Genomic DNA, 27137 nt, shown 5'->3' with positions numbered 1-27137 from the left:
AGTAATTGCTCCAGAAACAAAATCAGGCACAGTTTAATTTCCTTGTATTTTAGTTTTTTAGATGTATTCCATTAAGTTTTGGGGGGTTATTTAATGTAGCCATACAAAAAAAATGGAAACATATGGACTTTCCATTATCCTTGACAGTCTTTCAGAGACTGAATATTTTAGGCAATACTTCAAGATTTAAAAAAAAAAATTGAAGAAAAACACGTAACAAAAATGCAATCTATGTAGGATTGGCAGCATTGTTAATAAGTAACAATTTATGGGTCTAAAATGTTAGTTGCCATAACAACTTGGAACACTTCTATATCCATTATAAATCTTTTGCTCTCTTCATATGTATGCTTATTTTTAACCCTGACTTCCTCCTGATGCACTTTTTGCTAAGCAACCTCATTAGTTAAACTCCTACTGTGTCAGATTGGCATATGAAATTGCAGGCATTCCCACCACCAAACAAACATATTATCTTCACACGAGCTGCCAGATGTGACACATATCTTATAAATGTGGGTTTGCACCTCCTTTAATTATGCTCTTTMTCTCAGATAGCAAAAAATCTCCAAAATCTGTATCCCTTAAAAGAGTACTTAAAGATTTGAAATTACAGTATTGTGCCAGTTAAGGGCACAATGCACTGAAATTTATGCACACACTTAATACCATATGGCAAGTCATAAACCACAAACTTAAAAAACTTTAAAATAAAATTATAACTACCTTCTGCAATTTTACAAACTTGTATTATCTCTGAGTAGATTAAGTCTTTAGAAATTATTTATTTTACAGCTATATTTTCATTAGAAAAAACTACTTAGACAAAGCTTGAAGAAAATTTGAAGAAATCTACATTTACCTCCTCTCTCTCTCATAAATCTCCAATATTGACATACATGCCACTTATTTGTAGAATTTTCATTATAATGAAAAGCCATAAYAGTAATAAAACTGTCTGTGTTGCCCCAGGAAACTGTATATAAATTAAYGCTGCCAACATGAGAAATCCATCACAAAAATCAAGCTGAAATTGTTATTACTAAAAAAATTAAAGTGGCGTAAGACGAAGATGTTGTGCTGAAGTTCAACTTACTGTGAGCAACAGTGACAGGATCAAATGGAAAAAGTGACACAAGAATCATAACAGCTGTGCAACACTTTAAAAGRAAGTGGCTTTTGCAATGAACTTCTAGTTTGTTCCTAATAGAATTATAGACAAATGAAATCTTCTWTCCTATACACAGGACACAACAGTAAAAGAGATGGACAATACTTTCAGAGCTGGAAAATTCCTTTGTCTTGCTGTTCAGAAGCATTAAAACTTAATAAAAGTATTCCAMAATTAMAGAAAATAAGAAARYAAAATTCAAAGATTTCAYAAAAAAAGGAAAGGTTGAGGTKGGAARGGAYCTCTGGAGGTCATCTGATTCAAACTTTCTGCTCAAGCAGGGTAGCCCACACGTGCTTGCCCAGGACCATGTGTCCAGCAGTCTCTGAAYATCTCCAAGAATGGAGACTCCACAACTTCCCTGAGCAACCTGTGCCAGTGTTCAGTCACCCTCACAGGAAAACAGTGTTTCCACATGTTCAGAGGGAATCTCCTTTGTTTCAGTTTATGCCCATTGGCTTTTGCCCTGTCCCTGGGCACTGCTGAAAAGAGCCTGGCYCAGTCATCTTCACACCCTCTCTACAGGTGTTTAAATACATTGATAAGATTGCCCAATTTCCCAGTTGTGAAGTGCAAGCCTGTACATTTGGTCAGATTGAGAAGCGCCACTGTGCTGGTGTCAGGTAGGGAGCATACCGGATGAAAGGAAGCTCACAAGTGAAAATGAAGCATCCTGTAAGATCTGTACATTGAAGCAGGTCTTCACGAGAAAACACTTGGGCAAAGGAACTCTTAMAATATTGGCTTTCAAAAAARAAAAAAAAAATCCAACTATTTTCATTGCTGATGCTGCCTTTTATTTCCTTCAGAAGCAGAAGATTGGCTACCATTTTATGAAGCTCAAAGCATCAGTAACTTGGCCTTCAACACATCAATTTTACCACAGAAAAATGTGAGTCAAAGCCGTTTACTTCTTGTGAGTCTTGAGAGACTCTTGTGAGTCTCTTCTCACTCTTTATGATAGAACYTGGAATTCCAAATCAAATACATTTGACCTAAATGTTGCCATTTACTATGGCAATGTTAACTGTCTATGCACTCTTGCTTGTAAAGCAATGAGAACAATTCCCTAAAYGTTATCTGTTAAGTCACTCTTCTTTAAATAAAAAGCAAACAAATCATCCTGCAAGCCCTAGCTCTTTTTACATACTTCCGGTCTACACTGTGTTCCAACATACCCACCTACTCTAAAAAGGTTTAGTCTTCAGGACTTCTTTTCCAAAGAATTAATTTCGTGAATAACTCCTTGATTATATTTCAAAGGTCAATTAAGAATTCTGCAAATGGCTCGCATCTCATCAAATTGAGAGAAGATTAAAACTCGAGTCATTAATTTTTTTTGATAAGCAGTGCAAATATGTATGAAAAATGCTAGTTCTTTTGCCTCAGGCCTCTTTAGTGCATCACTTAGTCTCATTTAGCACATAGGAAGGTACTTGGGGGAGGGAAAGAAATGAAAGGAGTAGCAGAATTGAGCATATGTATTAATGTAAGCAAACAAACTGATTGTGAAATGCTGAAGTGATGTTGCTGCAGCTTTAGATGTCCTTTTATCGTATGACCTTGTGCCTATCTATGCAAGGGTAGCTAAAAGCACTTCAAGAGAGTGGGAGAGGAATGGAGATAAGTCAGAGCAAAAAGGGGAAGGGATGGCTATGAAATGRCAAAGTACAAAATCAATGTTTTTCATCATTTTAGGCCATGAAATAAAATGGTAACTATCTCTAGTTCTAATTAACATGTAAGGTCAAAGACAAATATCATTATGTGTAATTTTTCTTTATACTATAAATTTTAATCAAGTACAAAGGCATTAGGGAAGCWTGCAAATTACTGTAGGTTTTTTTTAAATACTAAAATTAACTTTCTTATTTAGCACCAAAAAATATTCACTATCCTATCAAGTCTAAGGGAAGAATTAATACACGTATTTCAWGTTCAGATCTTTGATCTAAGCTTGTTTTTTCCAAGATCTATAGTGGTTTAGATCTTACAGAGAACTAATACGCTGATGATATTACAGAACAAAGTCTTTGCTGTGGTAAATGATGAATTAAAAGCAACATTAGGTTTACATTTAGCATAAAACATTCAATAACATTTTTAAAATATCTAAGAGCAGACTGGTATAGTAGTCTACATTAAAAAATACTTGCATTTTAGATTAGATCATGCTTTTGTTTTATTTCTCAAACTTTACTTCAAAATAYGAACATTTAGACAAAACCATAAAATATTTATGAAACCTGCCAAATAATTTAAACATTCAGTCCATTAGCTTATGATCTTATACTTTTGTCAATAAACTTCCTTGACTACAACTTTCAGTTTTATATTAATACTGGATTTTCTCTTTCTATGTAACTGCACAATTGTAGAATTTTAAAGAGAAGCAAATCACCAGACAGAGTCTGTAGTCCCACATTTATAGTTTRTATTTGGAAAAAGGGATGGAATGACACAATAGATCTTATTTTCAGTTCACACTTTAAAGGTTTTCTTTCTTTTAAGTCAGTTTTCTTAATTTTAACGCTCAACTACCCACAAAAGATTTCAGTACATTTCTAACAAGTCACAGTGAGTCTCAAAGTGAAGGACGACAAACAGGTGATGGGGATGTGGCACTCTCCTCACCCCCAAAGCAGCTGTTTTACAACTTAGGGATGGTTGTTTTCACAAGTGTCCATCTGCAGCTGGACTAACACGGTAAATTATATTCTACAATGCTCTCTTCGGCAAAGACACTGCAGTATCCTGAGCATTTATGTACAGGATTGTGGGTATGGAAATTATACAAACCTTTATACAAAACTTTAAAGAGGAATTTGCTAGGATATTCTAAGAGTATCATAAGCTTTAGTTTCACAAGATTCTAACATAATTTAATTTAGTCCAAGACACAAATTATTTTCTTCATTATTTTTACAATTAATCTTTTTTTTTACTTTAATTAACTTTTTAAGTAAAAGTTAAATGCAGGACACCTGGATAAAATAAAAAACAATGTAACCTACTCCACACTGGAACAACATTGAGAGTTATAGTAAATAAACATCATTCACCTTTAATTCAGTACCTATACATCATTGCAACCATCAATTGTGTTAAATCTCTCTCCATTTCAGTAAAACGCTATTGAGTAAAGGTAAAAAATACTTTGATTCCCCCTTTTACACTCTTAACCATGAAATTAGATTCCTGTATAGATCAAATTTTTATTAAGAAAAGAATAARTAAAATTTCAAATTTACCTTTTCAAATATTGCTGCAGAAATGCTAGATCCTAYATAAGTGATATCACAGTTTCCTTGGGGAAAAATCATAAATGCTATCATAATTAGGATTTGAGTTAAGGATGAAAGAGATGGAGCAGATGGAATGCAAGAGATAAACATTTACATGCAAATATCTTTGTTAACAGGAAATGTTTTAGGAGAAGCGATCAAAGCACATGGAAGATAAATGTTCATATATTTAAGTCAGATATATTTGAAAGTTTCTCCTCGCAGCAAAGTCAGCTAAAGTCTGCAAGCAATCCAGAAACAGTCAGCACACATCTCAAAAAAGAGCAGCAAAGATTTTTTTTTCCCAGTTGCCTTTTCACGAATTGATAGGAAACACTTAGAGCAGATCTGGATGAATACTGCTTCCCTGCTTTTGGAAAGGGAACTTCCTGCTCAGGTTAAGCAGCATACACTGAGTGCACCATTTGGGGCATGTTCTCCCCCCTACAGTGCCACTATTTCGGATTTGCTCGTGGAAAAGTTAAAACACTCACTAATCCCTAATTTTCACTTGCTATCTTGTAACCAATTAACTGACATCAGGAAGCCTACCTGAAGTATCTGCTCCAATCCCTGGCTTAACAAGGGCCTGTTCAGTAAAGACACACCTGCCACAGCTGTCAGGATGACAAAGAATGCACTCTTTTGCTCCTCTGCCTTAAAAGGCTGAAACTGTAAAATATTGCTGCCTCTAAAACAAGCTCTAAATAGCACACAAAGCTCCACAACCACAAAGCTGGAGGTACAGCTTGGCCAGCTTTTCATGCAATGTTTATTTATGAAAATGTTATCAAAGCCTTCTTCAAATATAACAATTATATAAAAAAATATGTAATAATATAAAAAATGGAGATCCCTCAAGGAGGCATTCATATGACTCTCCAGCASGAGATCTCAGACCTGAATGAGGCTTGGAACAAAAGGAACCTGCCTCAAGGAAGTGGGAGAAGAACATGGAGAAAGCGATTGGGTTTGGAAGATGGGAAGGACAGGTGAGCAGTCCGGAGAAGCTCTGGGCTGGTGAGRAGTGATCCTGATCTAGGGAGATGATGCTGAACTCTTGGCCACACCACAATTTCCCAGTCTACAAATCTGAAAATTTTGGTAATCCGTGGTAAAAACTTCAAAATGCTGCCACACTCTGARAATATAGGAATTAATAAGTAAATAAATCTTTCCACCAAGAAACTTCCTGRCTGAATACACTACAGTCTTCCCAAGAGACAGGCCTAGCTGCCTTCAGGGGTTTGCGTTCCAGCTCATTACTCATTTTGCACCTTCATAACACACATCCATGYAATCACTTCTCCACTTCAGACTGAATAAATAGTTCTTTCTTCAGCTGCACATGTGGAAACTAATAAATAYATGAACAAGCTACAAAACCAAGATCTGAAGTAGGCCAATTACAGTCACCGAAAACTAAAAAGTGACAAAACAAGAAACAAATAAATCTACAGTAACCCAAATTGTTTTAATGTTAACTTCCCTTACYGAGAAAAGAGATGTTTAAAATAGGGCAGAGAAGATTTTATACCACTTCTGCTTGCAGCCACTAGACCCAGTGTCTTTGGTGTTTTACACAGCCATCATCAATTGAACCTTTTCTTCCTGCAGCCACTCTCTGGCCATTCTCACAAGAGCTGAAATTTCAGATTGACTCTAGAGACTGTCACTCTTCAGTCTCACCAAGAGGCACTTTCCAAATCCTTAACCTTGCTGACTGCTCCATTCTCTGTTCTCATTTCTCAGCATCTGGTTTTGAAATAGACAACTCACAGGGGCAAATGCTCACAACAGATGCAATTACATCTRCCCACCAACAATTTATATTCCAACTGTTCTTACACCCGTACATGGTTGCAAAATCTCCTGCCATTCCTGAGATCTTCTGAGTCACTGTTTTTCAAGCTGCAGTCCCACAAACAGAGTTAGTCATAAATGGCTGACTGAGTACAGGTACCAAAACAAAGAATACTCTGTGAATAAAACACTACCTTCATAAAACAACAACAAAAAATCTACTTATGCTACCACCTTTAAGCCTTGTTCATCCTTTGATATTGGTCTGYTGTCAATATCATATCAACTGCTACCCATAAACATTATTTTTAAAAGAACCAAAAGTTTTGGAGAGTTTCTAGTCTTCAAAAAAATCCTAACTCATACAATGACAACATCACATCAACAAGCTCACCATCACATTGAAAAGAGAGGAGCATTAAAATTTGGAATAATCTACAGCCTTTAAGATAAAAAAAAAAATCTCAGTCATCTTAAATGACTTGAAAAAATCTGGAATCAAAGATTTCTTTCAAAAGGTCCTTCATGGATATTGCCCTAACCTATTGCCCTGATTTAACATGTATTTCCTTTTCAGCAGTTGCCATTCAATATCCCAATTACCAATGAGAAAAGAAAGCACATTATTACCCAAAGCCAGTAAATTATTACCAGAATAAGGATTATTGCATGTTGTCTATTGCCAAGCATGTTGTCTATTCCCAACTCCCTCAGATCTGTACTACTACTGCCTAATACAAATTTGTGGCAGACAAAATCAGCTCAACTACTATTCTRTATTTCCTATTTAGTTTTCATCATCTTAATTTTCTAGTCCTTAATTTATATTAATTCTTAGTGAACATCCTCATATACCTGCTTTTGTGAARTTATAGAGCAGTTCAGGTCAGAAGGCACCTCCAGAGGCCATTCTAGTCCRACACACTGCACAAATCTAAGGCTAAACTACACAGCAGGCCTATCCCACCTCTGTGCATCCGCTCTGATTTTACCTCTCAGAAGAAGAAAACCTGACCAAAATTTTCCATATTTCAACTTGTGTGCACTGCCCCTCATCCCACTATCATGAGAAAAGCRTATGGCTCTTCCTTTCCTCTGTCTTCCAATGAGGCTTTTCTAGACCATAAACAAGGTCTCCTCTGAAGCTTCTCTTCTCCAGCCTGAGCATACCTAGCTCTCTCAGCTCTCCTTGAATGCCCTGTGACCCAGTCTCTGAGCAGCTTGGTAGCCTTTTGCTGGATTCATTCCAGCACTCCCATGCCCTTCTCATCGTGGGGAGCCCAGAACCAGGCACATCTCTCCAGATGTGTCCCTCCAGTGCTGAGCAGCAGGGAAGGATGGGATGGTCTGTGTGTTCTGCAGCAGCCTCAAGAGGCTGCTGGCCACTCTGGCTGCAAAGATGCACTGCCGGCTCGTGCTCCACCAGGACTCACAGGTTCTGCAAAGCCATTGTGGGGCTGACTGGCCCCCAGCCCGTGCTACTGCATGAGACCACTGGTCCTCCCCAGGGCCAAGACKTTCCATCTCCCCTTGGTAATCTGCATGAAGTTCCTGTCAGTCTATTTCTGCAACCTGTCCATGGCACTTCAAGCACAGCCCAGCACGCTAAAGACATTAAACTGACCCCCAGCAGGACTTTGCACCCATGATCACAGCTTTGAATCTGGAAGTCCGGCCAATTTTCCACTCATCATCTATTTGCAGAGCTCCTGTCTCCCCAGTTCAGAGATAAGGAAACCACGGAAGACTGTTGCAGGCCTACCAAAGCCAAGACAGAGGACACACGTTACCCTGTTCACCTCGGACTGCAGAAAGCAGYGGGATTCATCAGGTATGATTTGTCCTTTCCGTACTGCTGGGGCTGCTCCCACCAACCCCTTTCTTGCCTTTCGYGAGCTTGGAAACTGTTTCTACAATTATCTGTAGCCCCTGTATCCTTTTTCTAATCCATCTTGAGAATGGATGGGACACTGCCTTTTTCCAGTCTTGTAAAGCATCCCCCAAGTACCATGAACATTTGAAGATACGAGAAAGCAGCCCCACAGTATCAGCCAATCCCTGGATGCATTCCACCTGGTCCCACAGCCTGGTGCATGTCCAAGTGGTTAAGTGATCCGTCTGTCCACATCTTGTCAGATACAGTCTCACTCTCATAGACCCTGAAAGGCTTGGGGCAAGTCTCTACCTCTGAAAACTGAAGCAAAGAAGGCATCAAGTTCACCATCTTTCCTTTGTCCCCGGGTCCCTAATCTCACTAAACAAYGGGCCCACACTCTCCTTAGCCTCCCTTTTGCTGCCAGTGTACTCATGAAGGAAACCTTCCCGGCTCTACTCCAGCTCCTTTTCTGGCTTGAATTCCAGAGGAGATTTGGCTTTCCTGACTCCATCCCTATTTATGAGCATGCCATGTCTCCATATCCTTCCAAGCAGCCTCTCCCTGCTTCAGCCTCTGTGAACTCTTAGTGCACAGGCTCTGTTCATGCACAGTGCCATTCTGCCATGCCTACGGTCCATCCCTGTGCTCCTGATCAACCAGCTCTCTCAAACCCCTTTGCCCTTCAGGCTACCTTTCAATGGGATCCTGCCAAGCAAGTCCCTGAAGAGGTCAAAATCTGCTCTTCAAAAGTTCGAGTCTGTAATTCTGCTGTTGGCCTTGGTGACTCTTCTCAGGATCTCAGCCTTAAGGCTCACAATCATTTCAGCTGACGCTGCCCTTAACCATACTCAAACAGCTCTTCCTTGTTTGTGAAGGCAGCATTTCTTGGAGTCTGTGGTTGTGAGGCTTTCACCAAGTGCTTAAAGAAGGCTTCATCCACTACCTGCTCTTGATAGGTTGTATCAGACACCCACAGCAATGTCACCTGCACTGCTTTATTCTCTGCACTGTTTTGTAGCTTTGCTTCTTTCACACTCCTTAATCAAAATATTCATATAAATTCCACATGACTATTCCACTAATATGATTTTATATAAATATAAGTTACATATGCAAAATAAATTGTGTAACTTGTGAGTAACATGAGATTTATATGTAAGTAAATTTACATAGTAATTTTAAGGAGGGTTCTTTCATACTAGGTCAGCTGGTCAGACTGCAAAATGTATTTAGTCTAGAGGAAATAATCAGACAGACTTTTTTTTATCTAAGAAGCTCATTATACACTTTTACCCATGTTGCTTGAAGCCATGGTACAAACACYTCTTTATCAAATATGCTGTATTTGTGTGATGCAGCAGTTGTCTTTGTGCAGTCAGCTGCTCCCAGGTGACCAACATTTTTCACTTAGTGGTAACCTCCTCTTCCTTACACACTCAATGAATTCCAGTGGAGGATATTTTCCAACTATGAGCTATCAACATACTCAAAAGTATGTAACTGTCTGAATCCTCCAAAGAARCTGCTTACATCATTCTCCACATTTGGAGAGAGCCCTTACACACAACTGTGAACATCCATTGTCTCATTCATAAGATGAACAAACTCTTCTCTTGGTTTAAGACAAGATCCAATACAAAGGCATTAGMAGGACCATGCAATGAAAAACTCGGRGTTGTCAGGGTGGAAATTATATTTATCACAAAATTCAAAACACAAACTGCTGTTTACAGCTTACAGGTGGCATGACCTGTTAGGTCWTTCCTTGTGTCTGCCTCTCCTCTTGTTTTTATGCCACTCCTCCTTCCAGCTCCTTCATTCCCTTGTGTTACTGGCTGTGATGCTTGTCAGACGTTTCAATGAATGAAGTCAATTCACTAAGCCAGATGAATCCAGAAAAACAACAACATTTTCTCATGGATAATGAGCTATATCAGCTCTMGGTAAGCCCTGATGAGTAAAGCTAGCTAAGGAAGCTAGCTGAAAGATGAAGGCAAGGGAGGAGAGGGAGTAAAGAYGAGCAGAATAATCCCTTTACTCAACAGTAAGGTATTAGTCTGGCTCACTGTGACCTGTGAAGCTGCAGCCTAATTGGAAACTTACACTGGCTTAATATCTACCTGCAACTGCAGTCTAATTAGAAAGCACAGSTCTTACTGTCAGTCTGGAGAAAAGYGATAAGAGACCAYCTACAAGCCTGGAGCCAAAGCAAACCGCTCCCAAGCACTGTAACTAGGACACAGGACGCCATCTCCACTGCTAATACAAGGGACACTCTCTAATGTCACCACAAATGTCACTCAGCTGCATGTTTTCTTTATTTCTTTCAATTAAGTCCACAAGTTTGGACATCTCAAAGCCAGCCACAAGCCRGGCACACACAGTAGAGAAGCTGATGGAAGGTAAAGACCACGTTAGGAGATGYCAGCTCTACCAAAGAGGAATAATTAATGACTACTGCTTCTTCTGTTTATATGTTACGTGCATACTGATCCCTCATTCATGGGAATAAGTTAAGAAAACACAAATGCACGAGAAAGATGCTTAGTTCATRTTGTTTGTTGACTTTCTCTAAAAGAGTACAATATGTCTGGTTCATGTTTATACAAGGTTAGGTTCTGAAGTTAAAAATAGTTTGAACCCAACAAGAGTAAATAGTTATCAAACACTAAGAACTTTTCTTTAAAAAGACAGAAGAACAAAGGGATGTTTAGGAGGTTTGCTAACTTCCCCCTAGCTAACTTAGGGGGAGAGAGCTGGGTCATCTCTCCCACCTCAGGAACAGAAGGTTAACTAGAGTACCTCTGGATAGTCCAGCACTGTACATTTTAAATCTAAGTTCCACRTTTTTATTCTTTTTTTTTTCTTTCTGAAGCTATGATTATACTGCAGAATAGACTGGGGAATGTAAAAGCTATTTCCTCTGAAGCAAATTAAGAATCAGAATTCTTCAGGAAATAAAAAGCAAAATCACTYACTCACTCAAAAAAAAAATTAAACCAAATAAAAAAGAAAGAAAAAATCTCACCCTTGAGCTTTGGTTACTTCAGAGTATTATTTAATTACACCTCTACAGACAAAGTAGGGTCCTGGTAGAACGCAGGTGTTTTTTCAAGTCTGGTGGTGGTATGGGAGTGGAGGGTCTAGAGGGGTAGGGAAAAATATGCTATTTTTCCTCTGAAAGATAAGCAATATGAGAAATGCCAAACAAATTAAAAATGCATGATCTAATTCAAGTTTTCCTGCTTGTTAATTTTAACTATAGTTTAAATCTGATAAAAGTCCACTCACTTTTGGACAGAAACAACATGTTTTGGAATGAAATAATRCATTGCATTTTAAAAGTAATATTTTTCTAGTGGGTCATGTTCTCATTGGATTTAATTTCCTAAAAATATTCTAAAATCTACTCTAATCATACTTAAACAAGGTTACTCTTTCAAGTACAGGAGGAGATGGGACAAAAAATAAAAAAGGTATCTTTGAATGTCGCTCTGTGTGTGGAAGCAACATTACACACGCTAATGATTAAGCAAGATTCAGAAACAAACACAAACATCACATACAAGGCAAAGCAAAGCAACACAACTGAATCTGTTCCTGTGCCTGACACAAACCTGCTCCTTCAATAATAAGCACCACCTCAGCCATTGCCTCCTCACAGCCTACATGCTCAGAAATGAGATTTGTGCAACCATCATAGGACAGATTTGCCTTTTCAAAGTATTTCTATGTAGCAAGGTGAGAAAAGGAACAAAATAATCCCAGCAAAGAGATTGAGGGTGTGGGGGAGAGTGACAGGGAAGAAAGAAAAAAGGAAAARGAGATGAAACAAGCCTTACTAACTAGCACAATRAAAACAWAYTGAACAAGTATTTATAGTAAGTAATGGTAGAAATGCCCAAATTAAATATTTTGCAGTTTTCTGATTAAAATTGTTCCATTAACTCACAGCCTAAGAAAAGTTTGAACCTTCTCAGCTGATTCAAAATCTAATCTRTAAAATAATAATTTTATTAATACTACATATGTAGCCACTATTAACAAACATCAATGAGTGCTGCATCAGCACAGACCTGCAGTAAAAGCACAAGGGAACATAAATTACACGCTGAGCAGCAAAAGGGTTGGAGCTCAGAAATCAATATTTAAGCAGACAGGAAAATTTCAGGCACTGTATGTGGAAAACAGGAAGGAAAGCATCGTTTCCTTTTAGTTTTTTGCTATTATRTGGCTTACAGAATTTTATTTCATCTTACTTAAATGTTTTTGTTTGTTTTCACAGGCATTGCTTCTGTTGTTGGGGTTGTCATTGCTCAGGTTATAGATTTGTAGGCAACTCAGATATTAGTTTACAGTTGCATAATAGGACCTGTGCTAAACTGGGAATGCCCTCACTCTGCAGTGAATTCAAAGTATCTCACAGCTTCACTTCCATTAAGAGGCTTCGTATCTGCTGTGACCAAAGTAAGAAGTCAGCCCAGGGAAGGAGAGTTCATCTCTCAGATAGTGAGGTACCCATGCACAAAGGGTTACCACAGCACCCTGACACAAAAATACACAGCATTTCTTTTGGAAGTTTACTGCTTCAGAAGTAATAATCTGCATTAGCAACCACTGCACATCATTCATTCTATTACAGGGCTTTTTTCCATCTTGTCTGAACAATCTTTTTCATAYATCACAGTATTTTTCCTTCACTCTCCTACTTAAATAGTTCCTAGGTGCTGTTTTTATTTACCCTCTTCCAAATAGTAAAATTATTCTATATTTTTCCCCTACTTCTAATCTGGCTTCTTCTCCATCTCCTACATGAGAAAATGTAGTTACATTATTGTTTAAATCTGGCATGCATTAGACTGCTAGAAATTGCACACAGGTGGGTGGARAACAGAGCAGTGAGGTTTCCCATCRGGGCAAYCTATGGAAATGTTAAAKCTAAAGAACAGGAGCARATGTGGACAGGGACAGACAAGGATGCTACTTACAATTACAGCAAGCAGAAGCAGCCATGTAAATATAAAATAACTTCACATACACTGGTTGACTGCTTTTTATCTTTTCTGTGAGAGGGTTCAGCCAAAGGGTGCCAAGCAGAGGTTCAAGGTTCCTGGATGTGCTGACCCTATGCCTTGCTCTGTGAGCAGGACAAYACGAACTGTGCCCATGCTCTGAGCCAAAGGAAGCCAGGTGAGAAGCTGCAGGASTTTCTCTTGGGTCTGACTCTCCACTGCACTTTGAAATAGCCCAGAAAATTTGAAGACAAGGCAAACTACAGTTATCTTCCAGAGAAAGAAAAAGAAATACATATAGACACACACGCAAGCAGGCTGARAGTGAAAATGATGGTAGGACAATGGCACAACAGGCAGACACAGCACTCAMAAGCAGGGCTGGCTTGCTCCTCTCCATGCAGGCAGGCTGTGAAAAACCAAACAAGCCCTSCTCCTCGCTGTGCTTTGGACTTCTAGCCTTGCACATTCTGAATGCCTCTAAATGCCTCAAATAATCTGTAAAACCTTCCAGGCTACCAAGGTGCTATTCAAAACCTGTTTTTCCCTTCAATTCTGAAAGGCCAGCACAGCACCATTTTGCTTTTTGTTCACCCTTCACAATGCCACCAAAATAGCAGTTCCAGGTAATGCCTCTTACTGACAGTCACAATACCCTGAAGAGCAGCTGACTTCATACAAGCAATGAAACATTTCCACTTCAGCCCAGGCTTYTGACCAAGASTGGTGAGAGTTGMCCACAACTGGACATTTCTCCCTGCYCACAGTGCTGACCAATGCCATTTGAACTTTCTGAGATACAGATATCAGAAGCCAGAAAGCTGCACCACTCAAACAATAATCCTGTTACGAATGCTCTGATGGTACCAGGATGGCAAAGGTAGATTTGTCCATGACTGACCTACTACTTTGAAGCTCTATTTATAACCAACCATTTTTTCCCCTTGTTTTTATTCAGTAGTCCAGATTCTGAATAACATACTAATATACTTTAAATATTGAACTGGGGGGGGAAAAAAGTACAAGGAAAAAGAAGGAGCAGTTTCTCAGAAGGCTGCATTTTATACAGCTTCCACTGGATGGAAGGGGTAAGGCTGAACAAAATAGAATTATAACTTAGAAGAGGAAAACAAAAGGCAAAACCAACCAAATTAGTTGTACCAAGCAGGTACAGCATCTGGCCTTGAAGGTGAAGTAATTTTGTGTAGATACAGCAAGAAATCTGTGTCATTACAATTACTAAAAAAAAAAAATACTTTTACTAAACTCATGCTTAAGTTTCTTGAGGAAAAAAAGGGCTTATCTAAATGCATAAAAGCACAGATACACTGCAATATTTATAAAACCTCCCCTGTGCTCCTCCACTGTTCACTTTATACCAAGTCAAGTGCATTTGAGAACACCAGGGAATCCTTGGAATTAGTCAATAGATTGATAGTGCACTGTACTGAATGAGCCAAATAGGATCAGGATGTTTACATGTGTTCTTTAGGCAGACATTAACTGCACTGGACTAACAATGTAGGTTTATTTCTGTTAAAGATGCTACTAACTAACAATACAGACAAAAATGCAAGCATAAGGCTAACAGAACAAGAAAGGCAGGAAAAYGTATTTTTCTGATCAAGGAAGTACTTCAAATAAATTCAGCTCTGCAGTGCATTGACAAGTTAAACAGGAAATAAATATCAGTCAACTTTTGGGGTGAAGGAGAACATGAAGACTTAAGCAAAAGACTTAAGGAAAAAAAAATCACCACCTTAAATAAAACATMTCCATCCTATCACATACAGAAATGCAAAAGGGAGAAAGACAACCAGAATGTCTTAGCAGCCCCAAACACAGACCCAAGCTTTTGCGATTTATTTGATAATGTAATTACCCAGATAAGCTTTGATTTATCAGATTTTAATACCCTACATTCCTGAATTGYGTTTACCAGTCTATGGACTAGTCAACAAATTCTTTTGTGCAGTTTTTCTGATCTTTACACYAACAATGCAAGTCATAGAGCAGCAAAAATCTCGAAAATTCAGTTCTCAGCTGCTCAGTGGACTAATCATCTTTGTTCTCCTGTCTATTAAAATAAAGAGACCCAGAAAGAGACCCTGTTTGAACTTCACCCTTCTGTAGCACAAAACAGCAAGCTGCCACATCACATGTGGAGCAGCATCACCATGGAAAARCTCAGTAATCCAGGATGTGATAAAGGGTTCTCCGGCTGCTGAGCTCTCAATCTTTTCCATGCCTCAAGAAATACACCTTTTTTTCACGAGACACTATTTCCCAGTTAGCTTTTTTCTGACTATACCCTTACACATCCATATAATTTAAATTTATTCATGGGCTGGTAGATTCATTTTTACAGGAGAAAAATTCAGGTTTAAGTGAAGTAAAAGGCCAAAAGTCTCATCTATATGACATTTACATTACAGCTTTCCTTCCTGAGCTACATCCATATGAAATCTATATTAAAACACAAATTTCATGACCTTTTGGTTCCCCTCTCTCATTTATACATTTCATAAACACTTACATTGGTCCTGTGCTGAAATTCATTTTGGGTCATGCAGGTGACACAAAAGTTATTTCCTTTCCATACAAGGCAGAACTTAAATAGAGCACAGCTGACCTTTCAGATCACAACAAATACTCAACGCTATTTGTACAGGAACATTTAAGTTGCACRCAAATCTAAGGATGTAATTTTCATATTTCTTTCAGGCGCCCTAGAGGTTTACACAAGCCCTGTACCCACTCATGCCACCAGTTAATGTGGTCCTCAGCAGATGCAGGAGCAAARCAAATCGTTTTACAAATGGGCAGTGAATTAACTGGGTTAGCAAACTGACCCATGCTGCATACTTTCTTTTTTTATTTTCAATCCACACAAGTTCACAACCACATGCACATCAAAACAACTGGGAGAAAGCAGAAACATGCGAATGCCTCTGGGAATGACAGGATCTGGRAATGAGCAGTCAGACATTCTACCTAAAACCATAAAAAAGAAATTACCAYGAAACAGCCTAAGATTATTTGTCAACACGTTTCCTGCCATCTCCAATACCTTTCACCATATACATTCTCCATTCTGAAATAACTGTGTAATCTTCCCCCAAAATATCCATCTAAACCAGAATATGTTAATGTTTTGCTTTTCAGGATTGTTTTCTTTTCCTTTTTTTTCCAGAGTAGTGAATTTAGTTTTATTCTTTAATGGGACAACATAAAAATGTTATAATTTCTTCAAAATGAAAAAATTATTTCTGCAATACACTTCATTGTAACAAATGAAGTTTGCGTTTGCAAAACTCTATAATACTAAGGAACAGTTTTAAAAATTTAATCTGTTTTTCTTTAGTCATGCTAGATGACAAGTGCAACTAAGGACCTCGCCCACTGCTGTTAATTTAGTTTCCTCAGATTTCTATAAAACCAATTTAAAAAAATTAGCACACATCCAATCCAGGCACATTACCCATCTGAGAGATCAGAAATAAGATGTCCATCTCAGCACGTCAGTATTGTCCACTATAATTTAGACATTCTTCAAAATGCATTTGTAACCAGGAGGGTAATAGCCCTTACATTAAAAAAGCCCTTCATTAAGTGGCTCCCATCACACAGCCCATTACAGGCTTTCATGCCCTGACCTTGCATAGCCTCAGAGTAATGTTGCTTTTAACAGGCAAAGCAAACAGGGTAAATAAACTATCTTCTCTATCTAGGGGTAAAACCATCAGTAAATGTATTATTAATATAGATAAAATCCCCCTTTGCAAATCTCCTGTGGTATAAGAAAGCACTATTATTTACTCTGTCTTCTGCAAAATCAAGTTATCCACACACAATGAATAATCCCCCAAAATAACTGGAAAATATCCATAGACAAAATTGGATTTCATCTTAATAGCATTCTCCAATTTCTGTCCTGTATAGTATAATGTATAAAAATAACACACATGAAAACATAATACATGCTCTAGAGGGTTTGCTTCAACATCTAGAAAAAGCCTTTCTTYGGAGGGACAAAGGCAAATACTTGGACCTCATTTTTTGCCACCATGTTTCCAAATATACAACCCTTGGTTACCATCCCTGCCTCCCAAAAAATGCAAATGTACAGCTGCTGAACCATTTGCACTTATGGAACATTTCAGCAGTCTTGGTCCATTAGGCCTAGAATGACAGTCCAGAGAAAAGTGTGTATTTTATTTAAGAGGTCTCTAAAAAACCTGAGTGGGATGGAGGCAACAATTAATAATCAGTTTTACACACTTCCCATACATGAGACCAACATGTTTAAAAGAGAAGTCACGTGCAAGTCCAAAACRAGCAAGAAGAGCTGCATTTCCCCATGTTTCATAAAAACACCTGGCACTCTGTTTCAGCCCATAGTGAAAGGAGCCCACACACAGTAAGACAAAGCTGACAGGGCAAAACCATAGACTCCTTGAGAATATGACTAATAAATATTGTTTCTATTTGAGAACGTTCCTAAATACCAAACAGCTGGAGAGCAGTAAGGGCACGGATCAGCACTTATTTGTCCTAGGTCTGCGTCCTTGCCTAGGCAACTGCTAATGGCCACACTCAAAATCAGCAGATCTTGAGCTTGATCTAGCACAGTCACTTTCATGTGCTCTCAGAAAGCTAATGTTGGAAATCAGGTGTTTTCTTAATAAGAAATCCAAAKATTTTATCGTGTAAGCTGCAGTTCGGACAATTTACAAGTTGGTGTTTAAAGCTGTACTCAAGCATCTGCTTCAAGTGTTCATTCTTTTCTGAAATTAATCATTATGTACTGCATTTATTTTTCCCATCACAGAAGATAAGTGGCTTTTACCTCTGCTCACAGCTTGAGAAATACAATGTAGGTCAGTCTAAAAAAAACAGCTGAAGTTGCATTAATTACTCCGAGGTAATTACATTTGCTTTACMAACAGCATTTACTACTGCTACACTTGTACAATGTTTTCCATTAGGAGAAGTTTTCATATTTTTATAGCACTCTGAAGCACGCGCCATTAGGTCTGAAATTTCCCATAATTCATCATCCCTCTCCAAAGCACAACATTGATTTAAGCCACCACACCCCTGAATCAAAAGTAAAACATTAGCACTTGTCAATTTAGTACTTGCCATAACATTGGCAATTGCCCATTTTTTCCCTTTAACTATTTTCTTACATSTCCWATTCTCTCTTTCACTCTTTATTTTGGGGAGTTTTGTTGTTTGGGGYTTTTTTAGTAAGTCTCTTTRAAGGTACYGAAGACAAAAATCRTCATTTGAAAATTGAGTATAACCSTCTATAACTACCATTATTCTGTGTGAATCTGGTAAAGTTAAAGCCCTGAAAGCTGCGTATTCACTGTAAGGGTATTATCTTTCTGTCACAGTGGTAAAACAACGGTCCTCCTGAGACAAATCTATACCTGAACCCCCTTTTATTGTTTTTCAAAGAGATGTAAAAGACAAGAGCTCCAAACACTACAAAGGGTGCCCGTGTAGAGCTGTTGATCAAGGAGCTTTGTGCCTAGCTGAAGAATTATAGGGCCTGAGGAGAAGAAGAGATGGAAAGAAAACAGCCCCTACCCYAGGACTTCAGGTTTTTTGCTGCTTAGTTTTTCTGGGTACTCCTTCCCTTCTCTGCTCTCATTCATTGACTGAACAGCACAAAGTGGTCCCTAAGACATTGCTAGCTTCCACAGGTTATAAAACACAACATTTTCCAAAGTGAAAACTGCAGCAGTTTAATTTTATCTACACTTTCATTACCTTGTCTTATTCTACTTGGTTAACTTCACGAGCAGTAGAATGCTTTCGAAACGACAGTTTCAACAGTAATCAGGAGGGGTCACCAATGTTAAAACACCGCACACAGTTATTGCCCTTCTGCTTTTGCCTGAACTCTTTGCTGTTCCACTTCCTGCAGATCCACTGGAACAATTCAGCACTCATTCCAGAACCATGTTACCTTTTCAGACTTAATTTCAAATCATGCTAYTCCAAACACAAGTGAACTTAAGTACTTAGATATGGCATGTATTTTCAGAATTTGAAGACTGTGAACTTCTTAAAGGGAAGCTCATCAGATCAGAAAAGATTTGAGGCTTAGTTTTAGTCCACATCTCATTCACCACTCAAATATCAAGCCTGGTAAAAGAAGTACAGCATTCTAACCAAGGGAAGAAAAGAAAAAACTAATAGCCACAGCTTCTTCTGTATATGTTTTGGACTACCTCTGAARTATTCCTTTATTCTGCTAGATTTTATTGAGCAGTCACAATTTTGCTTACAGATGCAAAAAAAAAAAACTTGCTCTGAAAGAATTTCCTCTGAGATACACTCAAGAGAAAAAAGCAGAACTGTAGCAGAACTGAACAGAAATCACATGCAAGAGAGCACTGTTTCATTGACTCTGAAAACTGCCYAAAGTTAACAGGTATGTTATTTGGGATAAGCAAGAAGCTCTCTTGTCRTTTAGATTAATTCAAAATATAATTCCTCAAATTGCTCTTCTTGTATGCTGAAGATCTGACAATACCAAATTTYTCCCTAATTGGTGCTTCCATCACAATTAAGATACCTCCAACCTTTTTAAAAAAATCATGTAGATTCTCAAAAATGCAAACTGAAAAGTAACTAATTTCAGCCTTTCTAGAGGAGATAGTCTTCTGAACTTCTTTCAATATAGACCATCATGAATGTAGAGGCTTCAGGCTTTAAATTTATTCTTCCTTATGCAAAACTGAAGCACCAAGAAGTACATTAAATAAAATATGGAATTTGCTTAATTAACCTATTTTGCAAGTTACTGGGCATGGTAACACCTGATTATATCAGTGACTCAAAAGCAGGGGGGAACCCAGCTAGTTAGCAGTTTAGTAAAATTATATAGATCAACCCCCATTAATAATGCACAACAGGATACAAAAAGCAGGGGAAGGAATGGTGCAGAGGTGAGGTTACTTCTGTGTGGCAACATTTCCCACTCCTTCTCCACAYATACCTCACTTCACAAAACCTTTTAGATACAAATAAAATAGCCATGACCTTTTTTCCTCCTCTGCATGATTAATTACTTAATGTATTATTAATTGGAAAATGTAGCTGAATTTCAAATGCTTTCATTCTCTCAGCATATCATGCTGTCTGGGAAGCGCCGATTAAGCTGTTCATCAAAGGTGAGCAGGCAAGGTCATGTAGGCTGTGCCTCTTCAGTTATTCATTACCTGTCCTAAATAGTAATTAACAACAGCAATATTTCCATAAATCAAAGCTTTTCTGATTACCTTCAGATGATAGGAGGTTGGGGGGAGGGGAGGGAAGGAATCAGTGTATGGGGGTTTTGCCTGTATCCCTTTTTTCACCATTTCTTCTAGTGCCTACCTGAATAATTGAATYGATACATTAGCTGTCATATAAAACACAGAATTTGACTTAAAGTCAACAGAAATTCCACACAGAATAAAGAGAAGACTATGGCTTCCTTTCTCCCTTCCTTATGGCCCACGCCATCTTTTAAGGGAGATTTGATCAAAGAAGGCTTCTCAGTTACTGAGATTTTTATCATGATTTTTTGTTTCTTTTCATTACCTCCATTATTAAGGTTAAAGTGGGGATCTCAGAGCATGGCCTTAAGGCCATACCCAGTGAGGGTACAAGTTCATAAAAAAAAAATTATCCTTCAGTATCAGTGAGGTTTCTCACCTTGAGGCATCTCAGGTGGCAAATAGTGAGGCTCTTGAGCACTGACGTGCACCCAGTCGAAATCATCRTACAGGTCTTGGTGGTAGTCACAGGGCCCAGGACCGTCATCAAACGTGCATCCTCCTAAAGAAAAAACTTGTAATTAGTTTATTTACAGTCAGAGACCTCCCAAGAGTCAAGCAGAGGTGTTTCTGCGGCCCACCGCAACTACAGAGCAGCCACAGCTCACAGGCTTGCTCGTACAAAGCTAAAACCTGCAAACAGCTCACCCATCAGTGTTCCCCTCCCTTTGGTAAAATCACTGCTCCACACAACCAATTTTCCCCAAGAGCACCTTCTGTCAGAGCAGATCATAGCCTGAAGTCACCAATCCAAGTGAAACCTATCTCAGTGTCCGTGTCACAAAAAGCAACATTCTATCTAAACCACAGGGGAAACTGAAAATAATGGACCAAGCTCGAAGATCAAAGATGAATATCAAAAACTCTGATGCACTGAAAGCACAAGCAGTCCAAACAGTGACAAGGAAAAATACCGTGCCCAAAACAGYCAGGAAAACTAATTAAAATTACTTAGAAATTAAATAATTGATGCAGAATGAATTGGGTAATCTTGATTTATTAAATCWGTCTAGCACAATATAGCAAGGCATTTTTTCAGGGTCACACAAACAACAGATATGAAAACCTTACAAWGAAAGTTGTGAGGAGAAGTGACAAAGAGAAAGAAGAATGGGAGGAATGCGAACCATGGAGGAAAAAAAAGAAGACAGAATTCCCATGAAGCGCAGTAATGTCTGCCCTGTCTCATTCAGTAAGTTTTTTATTCCATTCTTAACTCAAGGCCATTAGGTAGGCTGGGAAGAGAAAGAAGAAAGCATGACAATCACAGAAAAAGATCAAGGTTTGAGAAGGAAGAAACAAAAGAATCAAAAGAGCCTGGCCAAAGAAAAAGCAGAGYATAAAGGCAAGAAAATACAGATGTCATGCACACAATCCTGCAGCAGCTGTTATCTCTATGCATGGCACACAGCCCTAGAGTTTGYTCCTGCTGCTCAAAAACAAAAGGCAGTACCAGGAGAGAGAGYGAAAGAGAAGACACAGTGCATTCATCATTATTTAGGTGGCATTTTTTACTCCAGAAAAGAAGTTACATGAAAACTCAAGAGTGACAAGACAGACAATTTTTGAAAGTCAGGGGAGATATTTCTTTCATCCTCCTCTCCATGGCATCTGTAATTTGGGCACATCAATCCAAATAACAACTCTCAGCACAACAAAAGTTCCTTTTGTCAAGTCACTTCTAGAATAACAGGGGTATTTCTGCTGACTTTGTTTTCTGACTTTTTAAATACAGAATATGGGACAAGTACTGTGAGAACAAGCAAAAACCCCTAATTACAATAAAATCCAGTGCTGCCCTATGATGAGTCACCAGCACAGCACAAACAGCCAACACTCTCTGTGCCTGCCAGGGTCTCACCAGCTCACACTACACTCCAGAGGAAAATGGGCTGCAGGTGGGAAAAGGGAGATTGAGGACCATTAAGAACTACAGACTGTGCTCATTACTGCCCTTTGTGCAAGATTTACAGAGGGAGATACAAGATATACAGTGTGGAACTCGGGCCAAAGAAAAAGGAAAGGAGGAATGGGCATCTATGTCACCAAACTGAGAATGAAAATGTTTTCAACCTACCCAAAGCAGAATATTCAAGTATCACATAACAGGCAGAGAGTCTGCACAAACAGTGTTCATATTTAGAGAAAAGGAAGTTCCTTTTACTAAAGTCTGTAAACAAATGTACACTGTATCCCACACCAAGAGATCGTGTTTTATCCTCAGTTAGGGATAATTCAAATAGTTCCCACAAATCTGCAAAAGTATTTGTCATTTTGAATTAATGACAAAACTAAGTTTTAGATAATCCTACATCACCAAAACCCATTGCCAGATACATATCCAGGCACTCCCAGAATTACCTGTTAGCCAATGTTTCAGCTGGCAAGGACAACGCCAGGGCAGAAAGAAAATTCTACACTGAAGCAAAATTTGTACTAAATCCTTGTACCATAAACCTTTAAAACTTCATATTCTGTTTAACAAAACTTGCTCAAACATAATCCTGTGACAACAGAAGCAGAGCATCAACAGCAGCAACAAGAAAGCCACAATATTTAATTCCCTGTACTAAGTTGGTTACTTCATCAGTGTCACTGTCAAAGACTGCAAGGCATGAGAGAAATATTTGTGTGTCACAGAAATATTTATACTTTTCAAAGTCCTAACTCCAGTGCCCTCTGTTACCACTGAGAGACTTTTCTAATTAACATCTATTATGATAGAACCAGAAAGGCTTAGAATATAAATCTTGCATTTTGATTTAACTTACATTACACTTCTATGATCACTCTACAGCAAAAAAAATGTACATTTCCTTCCACATTTTATTGATAAATGAATAGCAGTTTCCCTGCAAGGGAAGTTATCAGTCTGCTGTCCCAGCACYGAAATGACATATGGCTTTGAAGCACATGCCTGCAGGGCACCCATTACCCTTTTTAATGGTTTAAGTGCCCTCAGTATATAAATTTAAACTTCCAATGAATCTTTTAGACTCATTTGGAAGATGAATGTCCTTAATTGCTTGTCTTTGTACCCACTATTAATTTTAGTTATCAGGGTTCTGATTAGCAATAACAAGGCGCCTGTTAATACACAGCAAGCAATCCCAACCTCCTTGTGTGCCCCTCATGGCTGCACCCACAGAACAAGCAAGTGTGCATTTATCACATGCACATAAGCAAAGTTTACCAGGACAGATTATCAACCCACTGCAAAATCAACCCTGTAACAACTGCTTGAACCAATGGCTTTCTCTCACATAGCTCACCACCACCTCCTCTTACCGACATGCCAAGACATTTCAAGGCTAGAAAACAGTCAATGCCGTAGTGTTTCATCCAGTATAGAACAAGACAGACCAAGCATTTTAAACCCCCAGCAGACTGCTCCTTAAAACATGAGCAAATTCAGACCTCTCCTCTGTTTTAAGTCAATTGCCTGCACGTTATTTCAGTAACTCCAGGCAGTTAAGAGACAAACCCAGCGCAAAATGCTGTGTGGAAAACACAAGGAGAAGAGGTGGTGGCTGGGTGAAACCTGCAGTGATATATTTTGTTCCCAGTCGTTTGTTCAAAACTGTGCACATTTTAAATCAAATCTTAAACCACTCAAACGTAAAGCCACATCTGACAAAAGTACCCAGTAGGTCAGGACTTATTTGCACCAGCATTCAGCTCCTGGGTCGCTGTCCACAATAATGAAACAGCACTGCGCAGGGTGGACAGTGGATCAGCTTGATGAATGCTCACCACCTTCCAGTGAAGTTCAGCAGCTGAACTCAAATACCCATMCATATGTGCTGCCTAACATTTTGACAACATTCTGCTAATATCCTATAAATGGCAAGTCACAAAGCTCCTACTAAGCCATTTGAAACCTGCCCCAAAATTCAATAAAAAGGTACTTCACTGCCAGCCACTGTCCCATTACGTATCACAACCACATTCCCATAGCTACAGCTGATGAATAACTCGAAAGTTTTCTTCAATACTACCCTGCCACTGGAATTTGTCCATACSTACCAACACAGACATCCTGCCACAGTGATTTGTGCACCTCTGCTCAATCTCCTGGCTGGAAGCACACAGTGCTGACATTCAAATGCTCTTGGATCTTGCAATACCTAAATCCACATTTACCTCAGATTTCTATTATCATGCTTCTGAAAAAGATGGCAGCARCAGCAGTRATCARAGCRATACSCASAATGATGTGSGCTGAGGGACTGGGATGCAAGGCAGTCAGTAGCATTTCCTCCCTTCAAACAACACTGCCATCAGGACACGGCTCAGGAGAGCTGGATGGGACAGCATCAACCAGAGCCATGATGTGCCACACCGGCAGTGGTGGCAGTAGCCATCGAGTCACCCTCAATAATCAAAGACAAACAAAAATATAGAACAGATAGTCCATCAGAAACAAATATACTACCAACAGCTGGAAGAAAAAGCTAAGAAGACAGAATTTTAAGTATCCATGATTATTTTGTCAAGTTACTAATTGTATTTTGGATCAATCAAAYTTGTTCAGTTGCTTGTGAAGTATTTGGGAAACATTTACATTTCACAGAAACCAAGCAAAACAACAATTCWCTGTATCCATTATCTTTTCTCATAAGCTTCACTAGGTTATCAACTTCAGCTTAAACGGACCGAGAACTCACACACTCCCCTTCAACGTCCTTCTAAAAGATAAGTGATAAATCATACTTGCCTCAAAAATTTCCTGCCTACATGTCCATTTTCATTTATGAAAGATAAAGAATCTTAAATGTTCATTATAAAAGGAAGATTAATATCTCTCAGAAATTAATAACTCTCAGAAAATAAATTACAGCTCTGCTTAATAACAAGGTCATCAAGATTAACCTAAATTTAATCTCAAMATTAATCTTAAAATCCCAAAAATTAACAGAAATCTAATAAATATTTAATAAAGATCATATAGCCAAAATTTACACATCATCTATTATGGGGGRTTGACCCTGGATGGACACCATGTGCCCACCAAAGCTGCTCTTTCAATCCCCTCCCCTAGGGGAGRGAAAAATATTATGAAAGACCTGTGGATCACTCACCAATTACCATCACAGGCAAGCCACACTCAGTTTAATTTATTACCAATCAGAGTAGGGTAATGAAAAATAATATTGAATCTTAAAAAACCTTTTCCCACACAAATTTTTTCCCCTTAAATCTGTTATCCCAGAGRCACTATCACTGTCACTGACAGACACAGCCAGGGTCTGTCCTGGAGCCTGGCATTGGCTCTATCAGACACAGGGGAAGCTTCAGGCAGATATTCACAGAAGCCACCCCTGTAGCCCCCCAGCCACCAAAACCTTGCCACACAAACCCCAAATACATAAAAAAAACTATTTTTAATTATCTATTTATTTAATTTTAAAGATAAATTACCTATTTTTTTTTTAAATAATTATGATAATTCCTTAGTAGCAACACTTGGTACTGACATTAACCTGTGATTTTGATTTATCATACCACCTTTCATYACAGCACAGGAAGGAGCTAAACAGATCTTTCCTCCACCAGGGTAAAATATAAATTAAATCTTAAGACTAAAAGGAGCACATGTCAATAATTCCCATTGATAAATGGATGCCTAGTACAGCTTTACTGTGCCTTCCCAGCTCATCAGCTCAGGACAGAAAGGAAAACTGATTCTGAATTTGAATTATTGATCTTTATCTAACAATTCCAATGTTCTCACAGCACTTTCTATAGATAATGTCACTTACACTATTTGGAATAGAAACGTGTTAGTTGCACAACATTAAAATAAATTTAAGATACTCATAACATTTATTATGAATAGCATTATAGGGATGGTGCACTGGAGATCTACTGACTTCTAGATAAAAAGACACTACTCCTAAATGGCATATAAACATTCTGTATGCCAGTTYTAATATTTAGATTTTAGAAGTGTTCTTCATTACTTAGTTCTACAACCTATAMCCTTTTCCAGCCACAGAATGGTATGTATAGAAAGACATTTGAAAGCATCCAACTTTACAGTTTAGTTCTGAGGTCTGTTTTTGTATCACTGATCACTTCTGGTGCTATGTAAAACACACTGGTAACATCTGAAAATTCATGCTCCTCCATCTTAAGGAGCAGGTTGTGAGCCCAGRCACTCATCCACTAGGAACAAGTGGATCACCAATACAGGAGATTAAGAAAACAAACAAACCAAGAGTGTGAGAGGAGAGTTGTACCTGAGGCACAAAACAAAACTCCATCGGCACTTCTCCTGTGCATTGGGCCCAGTTAACAATGGCTTCTTTTAGGACTTCCATGTATGAAGGTGTCACATCAGGGATGAAATACTCTTTTCTCATTCACCTCAAATGACTAGTTGGAACAATCTGCTCCTTTTATTCAAGAGMACACTTTTTCTCCACCACCTGCTGTAAAAACATAATGAATAGCTCTAAATCTATCAAAGTAGTAGTTCATGGCAAAAACCTAGTACAAAATTATGTTGATCTGTGATGTCAGGTAAAAGTCCTGGGAATTTTTTTTTTCTTCTAACACTGGTAAATTCAAAGGTTGAAGAGTATAAAGGTCTCMTTCAGTCATAGACATCCAGGTTCTGCTATTAAAAATCACTCACCTCTCACATTAATT

The 27137-nt window shown here is 38.5% G+C and overlaps 1 protein-coding gene across 4 annotated transcripts in view; it reads right to left on the bottom strand.

Annotated features, from left to right (window-relative positions):
* PTPRK (protein tyrosine phosphatase receptor type K) overlaps nucleotides 1-27137 on the bottom strand; it is a 384925-nt gene that overhangs the window by 280711 nt on the left and 77077 nt on the right. For all 4 annotated transcript variants that reach the window (XM_057363581.1, XM_057363580.1, XM_057363583.1 and 1 more), the window contains exon 2: nucleotides 20863-20985. In XM_057363581.1, coding sequence (XP_057219564.1) covers nucleotides 20863-20985 — 123 coding nt within the window. The remainder of the gene's footprint in view (nucleotides 1-20862; nucleotides 20986-27137) is intronic.

Source organism: Malurus melanocephalus, unplaced genomic scaffold, assembly GCF_030028575.1.
Source record: "Malurus melanocephalus ecotype Western Australia unplaced genomic scaffold, MMel_1.1 scaffold_29, whole genome shotgun sequence".
NCBI classification, from domain to species: Eukaryota; Metazoa; Chordata; class Aves; order Passeriformes; family Maluridae; genus Malurus; species Malurus melanocephalus.
The sequence above is the reverse complement of the archived record's forward strand: the minus strand, read 5'-3'. Positions and strand labels throughout refer to the sequence as shown.